The sequence below is a fragment of the Oncorhynchus mykiss genome, chromosome 15 (genome assembly GCF_013265735.2).
Source record: "Oncorhynchus mykiss isolate Arlee chromosome 15, USDA_OmykA_1.1, whole genome shotgun sequence".
Classification (NCBI taxonomy): Eukaryota; Metazoa; Chordata; class Actinopteri; order Salmoniformes; family Salmonidae; genus Oncorhynchus; species Oncorhynchus mykiss.
This window is the reverse complement of record NC_048579.1, coordinates 73755790-73772373: the sequence shown is the minus strand read 5'-3', so window position 1 is coordinate 73772373 and position 16584 is coordinate 73755790. Positions and strand designations below refer to the sequence as shown.

At 48.1% G+C, this 16584-nt stretch overlaps 1 protein-coding gene across 5 annotated transcripts in view; it reads right to left on the bottom strand.

Moving 5' to 3' along the window:
• LOC118936425 (LIM domain only protein 3) overlaps positions 1-16584 on the bottom strand; it is a 126261-nt gene that overhangs the window by 30971 nt on the left and 78706 nt on the right. For all 5 annotated transcript variants that reach the window (XM_036945340.1, XM_036945341.1, XM_036945342.1 and 2 more), the window contains exon 3: positions 143-268. In XM_036945340.1, coding sequence (XP_036801235.1) covers positions 143-268 — 126 coding nt within the window. The remainder of the gene's footprint in view (positions 1-142; positions 269-16584) is intronic.

The window sequence follows — 16584 nt, the reverse complement described above, 5'->3', positions numbered from 1 at the left end:
CTGCTGAGATTGAGGCTGTCTTAACATGGACACCGTCAGAGAATGATTCGGGAATGTCCACACAGTCCCACCCCTTCTCAACATCAAGCCTTCTGATTGGCTGAGTGGACGCGAGGAGCAGCTTCCCGCCCAGTAAACTCACCTCTGATTACAGAGCTGACAGGCGAAGCAGTCCAGGTGATAGACGTTCTCTTTAGCTCTCATCACCATCTCAAAGGCTGGGATCAGCTTACTGCAGGCCGCACAGTTCCCTGTTACCCCAAACAACCTGCGGAAGAGACAGGAGGAAAGCACTGTTAGAACAGGGGTAGAACAGACCTCCTGTAGACACCTAGCATGATAGAGATAGAGACCCAGGAAAGAACAGACCTCCTGTAGACACCTAGCACGATAGAGATGGATAGAGACCCAGGAGAGAACAGACCTCCTGTAGACACCTAGCATGATAGAGATAGATAGAGACCCAAGAGAGAACAGACCTCCTGTAGACACCTAGCATGATAGAGATAGATAGAGACCCAGGAGAGAACAGACCTCCTGTAGACACCTAGCATGATAGAGATAGAGACCCAGGAGAGAACAGACCTCCTGTAGACACCTAGCATGATAGAGATAGATAGAGACCCAGGTGGAGAAGAGACCTCATGTAGACACCTAGCATGATAGAGATAGATAGAGACCCAGGTGGAGAACACACCTCCTGTAGACACCTAGCATGATAGAGATAGATAGAGACCCAGGAGAGAACAGACCTCCTGTATACATTTAGCATGATAGAGATAGATAGAGACCCAGGTGGAGAACAGATCTCCTGTGGACACCTAGCATGATAGAGATAGATAGAGACCCAGGAGAGAACAGACCTCCTCTAGACACCTAGCATGATAGAGATAGATAGAGATCCAGGTGGAGAACAGACCTCCTGTAGACAAATAGCATGATAGAGATAGATAGAGACCCAGGTGGAGAACAGACCTCCTGTAGACACCTAGCATGATAGAGATAGATAGAGACTCAGGAGAGGACAGACCTCCTGTAGACACGTAGCATGATAGAGATAGATAGAGACCCAGGTGGAGAACAGACCTCCTGTAGACACCTAGCATGATAGATATAGATAGAGACCCAGGAGAGAATCACTAGCAGGAAAACTATCGGCTCATGAAATCATAGAAAACAATAATCTATTGGATAGAACGACAAACTTCTTCAGGCACTTCTAGTTCCGGCGTGCTTGTTCACATGATCAAACCACATGTCTCTCTGGTCTGTCGGTAAGAGATCCTGATAACTACATGTCTCTCTGGTCTGTAGGTAAGAGATCCTGATAACTACATGTCTCTCTGGTCTGTCGGTAAGAGATCCTGATAACTACATGTCTCTCTGGTCTGTCGGTAAGAGATCCTGATAACTACATGTCTCTCTGGTCTATAGGTAAGAGATCCTGATAACTACATGTCTCTCTGGTCTGTCGGTAAGTGATCCTGATAACTACATGTCTCTCTGGTCTGTAGGTAAGAGATCCTGATAACTACATGTCTCTCTCTCTGGTTTGTCGGTAAGAGATCCTGATAACTACATGTCTCTCTGGTCTGTAGGTAAGAGATCCTGATAACTACATGTCTCTCTGGTCTGTCGGTAAGAGATCCTGATAACTACATGTCTCTCTGGTCTGTAGGTAAGAGATCCTGATAACTACATGTCTCTCTGGTCTGTAGGTAAGAGATCCTGATAACTACATGTCTCTCTGGTCTGTCGGTAAGAGATCCTGATAACTACATGTCTCTCTGGTCTGTAGGTAAGAGATCCTGATAACTACATGTCTCTCTGGTCTGTCGGTAAGAGATCCTGATAACTACATGTCTCTCTGGTCTGTAGGTAAGAAATCCTGATAACTACATGTCTCTCTGGTCTGTCGGTAAGAGATCCTGATAACTACATGTCTCTCTGGTCTGTCGGTAAGAGATCCTGATAACTACATGTCTCTCTGGTCTGTTGGTAAGAGATCCTGATAACTACATGTCTCTCCGGTCTGTCGGTAAGAGATCCTGATAACTACATGTCTCTCTGGTCTGTAGGTAAGAGGTCCTGATAACTACATGTCTCTCTGGTCTGTCGGAAAGAGATCCTGATAGCTACATGTCTCTCTGGTCTGTAGGTAAGAGATCCTGATAACTACACGTCTCTCTGGTCTGTAGGTAAGAGATCCTGATAACTACATGTCTCTCTGGTCTGTAGGTAAGAGACCCTGATAACTACAGGTCTCTCTTTCTGGTCTCTCGGTAAGAGATCCTGATCTAATGAATGATCTGGGAACAGCAGGGTTAGTTTTGAACCTTTAAATAGTCCCAAATGGCACCCTAATGCACTATAGGCTCTGGACAAATGTAGTGTACCACATAGGGAATAGGGAACCATTGCAAAAGCACACTCTGTTATCTACAGAAAATAAAACACAGCTAGATTGTTGTCCCAGTGAATAGCTACAGAATGACAGGTCTAGCATCAACACAGCTCTACAGAATGACAGGTCTACCATCAACACAGCCCTACAGAATGACAGGTCTAGCATCAACACAGCTCTACAGAATGCCAGGTCTACCATCAACACAGCCCTACAGAATGACACAGGTCTACCATCAACACAGCCCTACAGAATGACACAGGTCTAGCATCAACACAGCCCTACAGAATGGCACAGGTCTACCATCAACACAGCCCTACAGAATGACAGGTCTACCATCAACACAGCCGTACAGAATGACAGGTCTACCATCAACACAGCCCTACAGAATGTCAGGTCTACCATCAACACAGCCCTACAGAATGACACAGGTCTACCAACAACACAGACCGGTACAGGGGGGGTATAAAGACATGACATTGGACCAGTACAGGGGGGGTATAAAGACATGACATTGGACCGGTACAGGGGAGGTATATAGACATGACATTGGACCGGTACAGGGGAGGTATATAGACATGACATTGGACCGGTACAGGGGGGGTATAAAGACATGACATTGGACCGGTACAGGGGAGGTATAAAGACATGACATTGGACCGGTACAGGGAGGGTATAAAGACATGACATTGGACCGGTACAGGGGGGGTATAGAGACATGACATTGGACCGGTACAGGGGGGGTATAGAGACATGACATTGGACCGGTACAGGGAGGGTATAGAGACATGACATTGGACCGGTACAGGGGGGGTATAGAGACATGACATTGGACCGGTACAGGGGGGTTATAGAGACATGACATTGGACCGGTACAGGGGGGTATAGAGACATGACATTGGACCGGTACAGGGGGGGTATAGAGACATGACATTGGACCGGTACAGGGGGGGTATAGAGACATGACATTGGACCGGTACAGGGGGGGTATAGAGACATGACATTGGACCGGTACAGGGGGGGTATAGAGACATGACATTGGACCGGTACAGGGGGGGTATAGAGACATGACATTGGACCGGTACAGGGGGGGTATAAAGACATGACATTGGACCAGTACAGGGGGGGTATAGAGACATGACATTGGACCAAACATTTGATTTGAAGTGTTCTTAATGTTTGTCCATTCGTTGCAGATTAAAGTGATAATTTATCTCACAGATTTTACACTTCCAAAAAAAAATAATCCATTGAAATCAAGTAAAGATGTGTGTTTTAGCAGGTAAAAAGATATATCTCAGTATAAACGAATATCACTTCACAATTTTTTTTGGTGTGGTATACCTGGAAACATTTTGAGCAATGCATGAACTCAAGGCTGATAAATGATGGAAGGTATTGGTGTATAAAAGCAATGTTTTAAAGCCTTCAGGCTGTCGGGTGGAATCAAAACAGTGTTCTGTTTCTCACCTCCCCGCTGTGTGTCTGGGATCTTCTCTCCTCTCGGTTTAAGGCGGCCGTGGGCAGACATATTGGAAAAGGACTGTCACACTGTTTTGTTTTGAGAAAATTACAGACAGAGCCCTTTGGCAATCATAGAGTGTGTGTGTGTGTGTGTGTGTGTATGAGAGAGAGTGTGTGTGTGACAGAGAGAGTCTTCAACTAAAGAGTCATCAACTAGAGAGTCATTAACTAAAGAGTCATCAACTAGAGAGTCATCAGCTAAAGAGTCATCAACTAGAGAGTCTTCAACTAAAGAGTCTTCAACTAAAGAGTCATCAACTAAAGAGTCATCAACTAAAGAGTCTTCAACTAAAGAGTCTTCAACTAAAGAGTCATTAACTAAAGAGTCATCAACTAGAGAGTCATCAGCTAAAGAGTCATCAACTAGAGAGTCATCAGCTAAAGAGTCATCAACTAGAGAGTCATCAACTAGAGAGTCATCAACTAGAGAGTCTTCAACTAGAGAGTCTTCAACTAAAGAGTCTTCAACTAGAGAGTCATCAACTAGAGAGTCTTCAACTAAAGAGTCATCAACTAAAGAGTCTTCAACTAAAGAGTCTTCAACTAAAGAGTCATCAACTAAAGAGTCATCAACTAAAGAGTCATCAACTAAAGAGTCATCAACTAAAGAGTCTTCCAAAGAGTTTCAAATCAGCTCCATTCAGTCCATAGAGCTGAAGAGACACACTACAGTCTGACAGGTGAAGAGACACACTACAGTCTGACAGGTGAAGAGACACACTACAGTCTGACAGGTGAAGAGACACACTACAGTCTGACAGTCCGTAGGGCTGAAGAGACACACTACAGTCTGACAGTCCATAGAGCTGAAGAGACACACTACAGTCTGACAGTCCATAGAGCTGAAGAGACACACTACAGTCTGACAGTCCATAGAGCTGAAGAGACACACTACAGTCTGATAGTCCATAGAGCTGAAGAGACACACTACAGTCTGACAGTCCGTAGAGCTGAAGAGACACACTACAGTCTGACAGTCCATAGAGCTGAAGAGACACACTACAGTCTGACAGTCCGTAGGGCTGAAGAGACACACTACAGTCTGATAGTCCATAGAGCTGAAGAGACACACTACAGTCTGACAGGTGAAGAGACACACTACAGTCTGATAGTCCATAGAGCTGAAGAGACACACTACAGCCTGACAGGTGAAGAGACACACTACAGTCTGACAGGTGAAGAGATACACTACAGTCTGACAGTCCATAGAGCTGAAGAGACACACTACAGTCTGACAGGTGAAGAGACACACTACAGTCTGATAGTCCATAGAGCTGAAGAGACACACTACAGTCTGACAGTCCATAGGGCTGAAGAGACACACTACAGTCTGACAGTCCATAGAGCTGAAGAGACACACTACAGTCTGACAGGTGAAGAGACACACTACAGTCTGACAGTCCGTAGGGCTGAAGAGACACACTACAGTCTGACAGTCCATAGAGCTGAAGAGACACACTACAGTCTGACAGCTGAAGAGACACACTACAGTCTGACAGTCCATAGAGCTGAAGAGACACACTACAGTCTGACAGTCCATAGAGCTGAAGAGACACACTACAGTCTGACAGCTGAAGAGACACACTACAGTCTGATAGTCCATAGAGCTGAAGAGACACACTACAGTCTGACAGTCCATAGGGCTGAAGAGACACACTACAGTCTGACAGTCCATAGAGCTGAAGAGACACACTACAGTCTGAGAGGTGAAGAGACACACTACAGTCTGACAGTCCATAGAGCTGAAGAGACACACTACAGTCTGATAGTCCATAGAGCTGAAGAGACACACTACAGTCTGAGAGGTGAAGAGACACACTACAGTCTGACAGGTGAAGAGATACACTACAGTCTGACAGGTGAAGAGACACACTACAGTCTGACAGTCCGTAGGGCTGAAGAGACACACTACAGTCTGACAGTCCATAGAGCTGAAGAGACACACTACAGTCTGACAGTCCATAGAGCTGAAGAGACACACTACAGTCTGACAGTCCATAGAGCTGAAGAGACACACTACAGTCTGACAGTCCGTAGAACTGAAGAGACACACTACAGTCTGACAGTCCATAGAGCTGAAGAGACACACTACAGTCTGACAGGTGAAGAGACACACTACAGTCTGACAGTCCGTAGAGCTGAAGAGACACACTACAGTCTGACAGTCCATAGAGCTGAAGAGACACACTACAGTCTGACAGTCCATAGAGCTGAAGAGACACACTACAGTCTGACAGTCCATAGAGCTGAAGAGACACACTACAGTCTGACAGTCCATAGAGCTGAAGAGACACACTACAGCCTGACAGTCCGTAGGGCTGAAAAGACACACTACAGTCTGACAGTCCATAGAGCTGAAGAGACACACTACAGTCTGACAGTCCATAGAGCTGAAGAGACGCACTACAGTCTGATAGTCCGTAGGGCTGAAGAGACACACTACAGTCTGACAGTCCATAGAGCTGAAGAGACACACTACAGTCTGACAGTCCATTGAGCTGAAGAGACACACTACAGTCTGACAGTCCGTAGGGCTGAAAAGACACACTACAGTCTGACAGTCCATAGAGCTGAAGAGACACACTACAGTCGGACAGTCATGTTTAAAGGCAATGTTCCCACGTTAGAGGAGACTGTAATCACGGTCAATGTTCCCACGTTAGAGGAGACTGTAATCACGGTCAATGTTCCCACGTCAGAGGAGACTGTAATCACGGTCAACGTTCCCACGTTAGAGGAGACTGTAATCACGGTCAACGTTCCCACGTTAGAGGAGACTGTAATCACGGTCAACGTTCCCACGTCAGAGGAGACTGTAATCACGGTCAACCTTCCCACGTCAGAGGAGACTGTAATCACGGTCAACGTTCCCACGTTAGAGGAGACTGTAATCACGGTTAACGTTCCCACGTTAGAGGAGACTGTAATCACGGTCAACGTTCCCACGTTAGAGGAGACTGTAAACACGGTCAACGTTCCCACGTTAGAGGAGACTGTAATCACGGTCAACGTTCCCACGTTAGAGGAGACTGTAATCACGGTCAACGTTCCCACGTTAGAGGAGACTGTAATCACGGTCAATGTTCCCACGTTAGAGGAGACTGTAATCACGGTCAATGTTCCCACGTCAGAGGAGACTGTAATCACGGTCAACGTTCCCACGTTAGAGGAGACTGTAATCACGGTCAACGTTCCCACGTTAGAGGAGACTGTAATCACGGTCAACGTTCCCACGTCAGAGGAGACTGTAATCACGGTCAACCTTCCCACGTCAGAGGAGACTGTAATCACGGTCAACGTTCCCACGTTAGAGGAGACTGTAATCACGGTTAACGTTCCCACGTTAGAGGAGACTGTAATCACGGTCAACGTTCCCACGTTAGAGGAGACTGTAAACACGGTCAACGTTCCCACGTTAGAGGAGACTGTAATCACGGTCAACGTTCCCACGTTAGAGGAGACTGTAATCACGGTCAACGTTCCCACGTTAGAGGAGACTGTAATCACGGTCAACGTTCCCACGTTAGAGGAGACTGTAATCACGGTCAATGTTCCCACGTTAGAGGAGACTGTAATCACGGTCAACGTTCCCACGTTAGAGGAGACTGTAAACACGGTCAACGTTCCCACGTTAGAGGAGACTGTAATCACGGTCAACGTTCCCACGTTAGAGGAGACTGTAATCACGGTCAACGTTCCCACGTTAGAGGAGACTGTAATCACGGTCAACGTTCCCACGTTAGAGGAGACTGTAATCACGGTCAACGTTCCCACGTTAGAGGAGACTGTAATCACGGCCAACGTTCCCACGTTAGAGGAGACTGTAATCACGGTTAACGTTCCCACGTTAGAGGAGACTGTAATCACGGTCAACGTTCCCACGTTAGAGGAGACTGTAATCACGGTCAACGTTCCCACGTTAGAGGAGACTGTAATCACGGTCAACGTTCCCACGTTAGAGGAGACTGTAATCACAACGTTCCCACGTTAAAGGAGACTGTAATCACGGTTAACGTTCCCACGTTAGAGGAGACTGTAATCACAATGTTCCCACGTTAGAGGAGACTGTAATCACAATGTTCCCACGTTAGAGGAGACTGTAATCACGGTCAACGTTCCCACGTTAGAGGAGACTGTAATCACAACGTTCCCACGTTAGAGGAGACTGTAATCACAACGTTCCCACGTTAGAGGAGACTGTAATCACAACGTTCCCACGTTAGAGGAGACTGTAATCACGGTCAACGCGGGAATGTTTCGGCTCCTTCAGAAATTACCTTTAAATTTAAATCGCGATAAAATGAAGCCCTTTAAAGAAAGTGCAGTGCAACACTTTGGGTCCAGAGACGAAGTCAAAAGAAGTGCACTACATCGGGAACAGGGTTGCGTTTGGGATTCACCCTGGGTTTTACTTCGGGGTCCACTGGGCTAAAGCTCCAAGCCAGGGTTGCGTTTGGGATTCACCCTGGGTTCTACTTTGGGGTCCACTGGGCTAAAGCTCCAAGCCTTGTGGAATAATTTAATTGGTGTCTGTTATCTGTCGTCAAATAGGAGCCATTCAGCTGTGCTACCGTGCTATAGCACACACACACACACACACACACACACACACACACACACACACACAGTACCGTAGCATACAGCGAGTACATAGCAGAGCAGTCAAATCCCTTTGTCTGAAACAAGGTATTGCTATCGCTCTTTTCCATAGCAGAGCATTAGTATACACACAGTCAGTGCGAGGGAAACAGCGCCCCCTCTGTCTCAGTAGGTGTACAACACGTATCTGATGCTGTCTGACACAAGGTATTGCTATCGCTCTTTTCCACAGCAGAGCATTAGTATACACACAGTCAATGAGAGGGAAACAGCGCCCCCTCTGTCTCAGTAGGTGTACAACACGTATCTGATGCTGTCTGACACAAGGTATTGCTATCACTCTTTTCCAGAGCAGAGCATTAGTATACAGACAGTCGGTGCGAGGGAAACAGCGCCCCCTCTGTCTCAGTAGGTGTACACCACGTATCTGATGCTGTCTGACACAAGGTATTGCTATCGCTCTTTTCCACAGCAGAGCATTAGTATACACACAGTCGGTGCGAGGGAAACAGCGCCCCCTCTGTCTCAGTAGGTGTACACCACGTATCTGATGCTGTCTGACACAAGGTATTGCTACCGCTCTTTTCCACAGCAGAGCATTAGTATACACACGTTCGGTGAGAGGGAAACAGCGGCCCCTCTGTCTCAGTAGGTGTACAACACGTATCTGATGCTGTCTGGAACATAAGAGTATGTAACATGTTGCCACCGTGGCGTTTGATTGATCGATGCCAGGAAGCATTTGGCTTCCCTTGATAGAATTATTTAAATAAAATAATTAGCCAATCAGTGTTTAGCTGAGCTCAACTGTGGGTTGTCCTAGTGCAGCAAAATACCCCCCCCCCCCCCCCCCCCCCCCCAAGGGAAGCCAGTTTGGATTTGGCTTCACACTAATCAAATCACATCCTGTTTAGCGAAACGTTCTCATTGTCAGAAAAAAAACGTGTCTGTTTCTGGTTCGCTTGTGTTGATGTCCTGCAGTAGTTTGCTGGTGTTGATGTCCTACAGTAGTTTGCTTGTGTTGATGTCCTACAGTAGTTTGCTTGTGTTGATGTCCTGCAGTAGTTTGCTTGTGTTGATGTCCTACAGTAGTTTGCTTGTGTTGATGTCCTGCAGTAGCTAGCTTGTGTTGATGTCCTGCTGTAGCTAGCTTGTGTTGATGTCCTGCTGTAGCTAGCTTGTGTTGATGTCCTACAGCAGTTCGCTTGTGTTGATGTCCTACAGTAGTTTGCTTGTGTTGATGTCCTACAGTAGTTTGCTTGTGTTGATGTCCTGCAGTAGTTTGCTTGTGTTGATGTCCTACAGTAGTTTGCTTGTGTTGATGTCCTGCAGTAGCTAGCTTGTGTTGATGTCCTGCTGTAGCTAGCTTGTGTTGATGTCCTGCTGTAGCTAGCTTGTGTTGATGTCCTACAGCAGTTCGCTTGTGTTGATGTCCTACAGTAGTTTGCTTGTGTTGATGTCCTACAGCAGTTCGCTTGTGTTGATGTCCTGCTGCAGCTAGCTTGTGTTGATGTCCTGCTGTAGCTAGCTTGTGTTGATGTCCTGCTGTAGCTAGCTTGTGTTGATGTCCTACAGCAGTTCGCTTGTGTTGATGTCCTACAGTAGTTTGCTTGTGTTGATGTCCTACAGCAGTTCGCTTGTGTTGATGTCCTGCTGTAGCTAGCTTGTGTTGATGTCCTGCTGTAGCTAGCTTGTGTTGATGTCCTGCTGTAGCTTGCTTGTGTCGATGTCCTACAGCAGTTTGCTTGTGTTGATGTCCTGCTGTAGCTAGCTTGTGTTGATGTCCTGCTGTAGCTAGCTTGTGTTGATGTCCTGCTGTAGCTAGCTTGTGTTGATGTCCTGCAGTAGCTAGCTTGTGTTGATGTCCTACAGCAGTTCGCTTGTGTTGATGTCCTACAGCAGTTTGCTTGTGTTGATGTCCTGCTGTAGTTCGCTTGCTAAATCGTCCCTTTCCTATAAGCCATGGACGGAGGAGACTTGTGGTTTTGACTGAATTTCGACGGCGATCCACCCATAAATTCATATAGAGTGCCACTGGTCTGAGACGATTGAAGTTTAACATGTAGGCTGACGTTAGCTAGCTCGCTAACTTAGCTGGTTCATTGTTGCCGTTGTCTTTTTGTTGTCACGGGCCTCATTGTAAATCACGGTGGTGAACTAACGGGTATCAGAGCAAACAACACAATTATTACCACGTAGGTGGTTATAATATGGCTTTTTAACTGGCTTGGCTTCCCCAGTGATTTTACCCACACACCTCTACTAATGGGGGGGGTTTGGTTTTTACACACACACACACACACACACACACACACACACACACACACCCAGTGCAGGGGCTTTAAAGTGTCTGATTGAGATGGTGTGGGAGCACGTGCCTTTGAATTCATTAGGTGGCGAGGGAGGGAGCCCACCACGCTGTTTCATTCGCCTCCTCCCCGGAGAGCCATTAGCTTCCCTGGCATCAAGCTGCTGGAGCGCACGGAGGCGAGTGGCAGGTATGCTCTATCCATCTTCCTCTCCTCTCCTCCCCCTTTCCCTCCCTTCTTCTCCTCCCCGCAGGGCGAGGCTGAGGTACGGCGAGACGGAAACACAGAGTGGTGAATTCTGGGAGGTTTGCAGTGAAAGAAGTCAGTTTTTGCCACACAGCCACGGGGTTGTGGTGGCCAGGACGATGGGGGGCAGGTAGTGTATTCACCAGTGCATTATGGGTAAATCTCCAGTATTATGGCGGGCAGGTAGTGAAGTCAGCAGTGCAGTATGGGTAAATTGCCAGGATGATGGCGGGCAGGTAGTGTAGTCAGCAGTGCAGCATTGGTAAATCTCTGAAGAAACTCTCTAACTCTCCTTTGTTCCATGTTGTTGGAGGCGTGTTGGTGGTGTGATGGAGGCCGTGTTGGTGGTGTGATGGAGGCCGTGTTGGAGGCTTGTTGGAGGCGTGTTGGAGGCTTGTTGGAGGCATGATGGAGGCATGTTGGAGGCATGTTGGAGGCGTGTTGGAGGCATGATGGAGACGTGTTGGAGGTATGATGGAGGCATGATGGAGGCATGTTGGAGGCTTGTTGGAAGCGTGTTGGAGGCTTGTTGGAGGCATGATGGAGGCATATTGGAGGCATGTTGGAGGCTTGTTGGAGGCTTGTTGGAGGCATGATGGAGGCTTGTTGGAGGCATGATGGAGGCGTGTTGTTGGCATGATGGAGGCATGATGGAGGCATGATGGAGGCTTGTTGGAGGCTTGCTGGAGGCATGATGGAGGCGTGTTGGAGGCATGATGGAGGCATGATGTAGGCGTGTTGGAGGCATGATGGAGGCGTGTTGGAGGCGTGTTGGAGGCATGATGGAGGCTTGTTGGAGGCATGATGGAGGCATGCTGGAGGCATGTTGGAGGCTTGTTGGAGGCATGATGGAGGCGTGTTGGAGGCATGATGGAGGCGTGTTGTAGGCATGATGGAGGCGTGTTGGAGGCATGATGGAGGCGTGTTGGAGGCGTGTTAGAGGCATGATGGAGGCATGTTTGAGGCTTGTTGGAGGCATGATGGAGGCGTGTTGGAGGCCGTGTTGGAGGGGTGTTGGAGGGGTGTTGGATGCCGTGTTGGTGGTGTGATGGAGGCCATGTTGGAGGCTTGTTGGAGGCGTGTTGGAGGCTTGTTGGAGGCACGATGGAGGCGTGTTGGAGGCATGATGGAGGCATGATGAAGGCATGTTGGAGGCTTGTTGGAGGCATGATGGAGGCATGATGGAGGCATGTTGGAGGCTTGTTGGAGGCATGATGGCGGCATGATGGAGGCATGTTGGAGGCTTGTTGGAGGCATGATGGAGGCATGATGGAGGCATGTTGGAGGCATGTTGGAGGCTTGTTGGAGGCATGATGGAGGTAACTATAAAGACTGTTTGGTTTGGGACTAAATGTAAAGTGGTAACAGAAAGTAAGTGAACCCTTTGAAATTACCTGGATTTCTGCATAAATTGGTCATAAAATTGGATAGTCGCAACAATAGACAAACAAAGGCTAATGACCTCTCCAAAAGATAATTGGAGTCAGGAGTCAGCTAACCTGGAGTCAGGAGTCAGCTAACCTGGAGTCAGGAGTCAGCTAACCTGGAGTCAGGAGTCAGCTAACCTGGAGTCAGGAGTCAGCTAACCTGGAGTCAGGAGTCAGCTAACCTGGAGTCAGGAGTCAGCTAACCTGGAGTCAGGAGTCAGCTAACCTGGAGTCAGGAGTCAGCTAACCTGGAGTCAGGAGTCAGCTAACCTGGAGTCAGGAGTCAGCTAACCTGGAGTCAGGAGTCAGCTAACCTGGAGTCAGGAGTCAGCTAACCTGGAGTCAGGAGTCAGCTAACCTGGAGTCAGGAGTCAGCTAACCTGGAGTCAGGAGTCAACTAACCTGGAGTCAGGAGTCAGCTAACCTGGAGTCAGGAGTCAGCTAACCTGGAGTCAGGAGTCAGCTAACCTGGAGTCAGGAGTCAGCTAACCTGGAGTCAGGAGTCAGCTAACCTGGAGTCAGGAGTCAGCTAACCTGGAGTCAGGAGTCAGCTAACCTGGAGTCCAATCAATGAGACCAGATTGGAGATGTTGGTTAGAACTGCTCTGCTCTATAAAAAAACACTCACAAAATGTGAGTTTGTTATTCACAAGAAGCACTGCCTGATGTGAACCATCCCTCGACCAAAAGAGATCTCAGAAAGACCTACGTTTAAGAATGGTTGACTTGCATAAAGCTGGAAAGGGTTACAGAGGTGTCTCTAAAAGCCTTGATGTTCATCAGTCCACAGTAAGACAAATTGTCTATAAATGGAGAAAGTTCAGCACTGTTGCTACTCTCCCTAGGAGTGGCCGTCCTGCAAAGACGACTGCAAGAGGACAGAACAGAATGCTCATTGAGGTTAAGAAGAATCCTAGAGTGTCAGCTAAAGACTTACAGAAATCTCTGGAACATGCTAACATCTCTGTTGAAGGGTCTACAATACGTAAAACACTAAACAAGACTGGTGTTCATGGGAGGACACCACGGAAGAAGCCACTGCTGTCCAAAAAAAAACATTGCTGCATGTCTGAAGTTTGCAAATGTGCACCTGGATGTTCCACAGAGCTTCTGGCAAAATATTCTGTGGACAGATGAAACTACAGTTGAGTTGTTTGGAAGGAAAAGAAGGCACAGCACACCAACATCAAAACCTAATCCCAACTGTAAAGTATGGTCATCATGGTTTGGGGGGGGGGGGGGGGGGGGGGGCTCTAGACCATCCTATCAGCCAATCAGGGCTGTGTATGTAAATATCATCAAATGTGTTTTCTAAAGCCCACACGATCAGACAGAGCAATTCAGGAGTCAAAGGAGGTTTCAGGGGAAATCAAATCAGTAACAGAGTGATTTATTAGACATAAAGAGATTATTTAAAAATGTAATTAAAACGGCTGCGTGTGGGCTCTTCTGTAAACATGTCTGGGAATTTTTTTATGTGTTTCTCCTCGTAGGACTTTAAAGAAATGAGTCGTGAATTATTGGGTATTTTTTAGCATGTGTCCCTTTGGGGAGGTTTTGCCAACGCCTCTAAATGTTCATATTATCTTCATATTAAACATCACCTCCAGCACCAACCCAACATCAACATGTGTTGAAATGGCACGTTTCTATGTTTTGTAGTAGAGTAATTGAGGAAGATTTAGTGTTTTCAATGCCAACTCCTAATTGGTGAAAAATCACGACACCGATGACGTCATCAGCCAATTAGTAGGCAATGCCGACTCCTAATTGGTGAAAAATCATGACACCGATGACGTCATCAGCCAATTAGTAGGCAATGCCAACTCCTAATTGGTGGAAATCACACACCGATGACATCATCAACCAATTAGTAGGCAAAGAATATGCTTGAAAGGATGCACATAACTCTGCAATGTTGGGTTGTATTGGAGAGTCTCAGTCTTAAATCATTTTCCACACAGTCTGTGCCTGTATTTAGTGTTCATGCTAGTGAGGGTCGAGAATCCACTCTCACATAGGTACATGGTTGCAAAGGGCATCAGTGTCTTAACAGCGTGATTTGCCAAGGCAGGATACTCTGAGCGCAGCCCTATCCAGACATCTGTGAATCACATTTTTATATTTGGCGTACACCCGACGACATACACCACACGGCATCAAGGACAACAAATGAACCCTGAACTCTGAACTCATGAACTCTGTTCCAAAAACAGAGTTAAGAGCAGAGGGATGAAACCAGAACGTTTAAACCAAATATAGAACGATAACACCACCAACATCAGAGCCATTTGAAATTCTGACACTGCCTCCCTCTTCCTCCTCTCCTCTCCTCTCCTCTCCTCTCCTCTCCTCTCCTCTCCTCTCCTCTCCTCTTCCTCCTCTCCTCTTCCTCCTCTCCTCTCTTCTTCCTCCTCTCCTCTTCCTCCTCTCCTCTCCTCTCCCTCCTCTCCTCTTGCTCCTCTCCTCTCTCTCCTCCTCCATCCCCTCTATCCATCACCACCCCCGGTTTCAATTGCTCTGGCCTCAGCGGGCATTCGTCAGCTGGTGAATTAGAATGTGTTTCCTCACAACCCATTGATCAGGGGCCTATTACCAGGCTGATGACAGTTAATTACCCACTACATTAACCAGACAGACCGTCGAGCGGTGAGGAGCGGCTCCCCATGCCATCAGTCAACATGATGAATGGAGAGAGTTCAGTAATGCACGGCCGTCCGTTCGTTCATCGTTACACCCCCCCCCCGTGTGTGTTTCGGTGTGGGGGGGGGGGTGTTGTTTAGGGGTCGTGTGTGTGTGTGTTTATGTATGTGTGTGACAGAACGCCTCGCCCCCACTCCCTCGCCTGGCTGACACACTCACAGCCATCTCTACCCCTGGACCTCCCTCCTCACCCCCCTCCTCCCTCCTCCCTCCCTCCGCCCCTCCTCCCCCTCCCGGGTACCCTTCCAGGGAAAATCGTTTGGTAATCTGCATAATTACAGGCCCAGGGTTAATAACAGACAAATGATTTGTTGCATCTCAACAGCATAGTCAGGGCAGGCTGTGAGGCTGCACCGGGCCAGGCCGAACAGACCAGGGAACGGGAGACATACTGCTTCCCTGAGCTTGGCTTGAGTTTCCTTTTTTAAAAGCAGTGAAATCTGGCACGTAGTCAGTAAACCAAATGTTTTATTTTCACATTTATTTAACTATGGAAAGTCAGTTAAAGAACAAATTCTTATTTTCAATGACGGGCCTACTAGTCCAACGCTCTAACCACTAGGCTACCCTGCCACCCCTCCACTCTAACCACTAGGCTACCCTGCCGCCTCTACACTCTAACCACTAGGCTACCCTGCCACCTCTACACTCTAACCACAAGGCTACCCTGCCGCGCCTACACTCTAACCACTAGGCTACCCTGCCGCCCCTCCACTCTAACCACTAGGCTACGCTGCCGCCTCTACACTCTAACCACTAGGCTACCCTGCCGCCCCTACACTCTAACCACTAGGCTACCCTGCCGCCCCTACACTCTAACCACTAGGCTACCCTGCCGCCTCTACACTCTAACCACTAGGCTACCCTGCCGCCCCTCCACTCTAACCACTAGGCTACCCTGCCGCCTCTACACTCTAACCACTAGGCTACCCTGCCGCCTCTACACTCTAACCACTAGGCTACCCTGCCGCCTCTACACTCTAACCACTAGGCTACCCTGCCACCCCTCCACTCTAACCACTAGGCTACCCTGCCGCCTCTACACTCTAACCACTAGGCTACCCTGCCGCCTCTACACTCTAACCACTAGGCTACCCTGCCGCCCCTACACTCTAACCACTAGGCTACCCTGCCGCCCCTCCACTCTAACCACTAGGCTACGCTGCCGCCTCTACACTCTAACCACTAGGCTACCCTGCCGCCCCTACACTCTAACCACTAGGCTACCCTGCCGCCCCTACACTCTAACCACTAGGCTACCCTGCCGCCTCTACACTCTAACCACTAGGCTACCCTGCCGCCCCTCCACTCTAACCACTAGGCTACCCTGCCGCCTCTACACTCTAACCACTAGGCTACCCTGCCGCCTCTA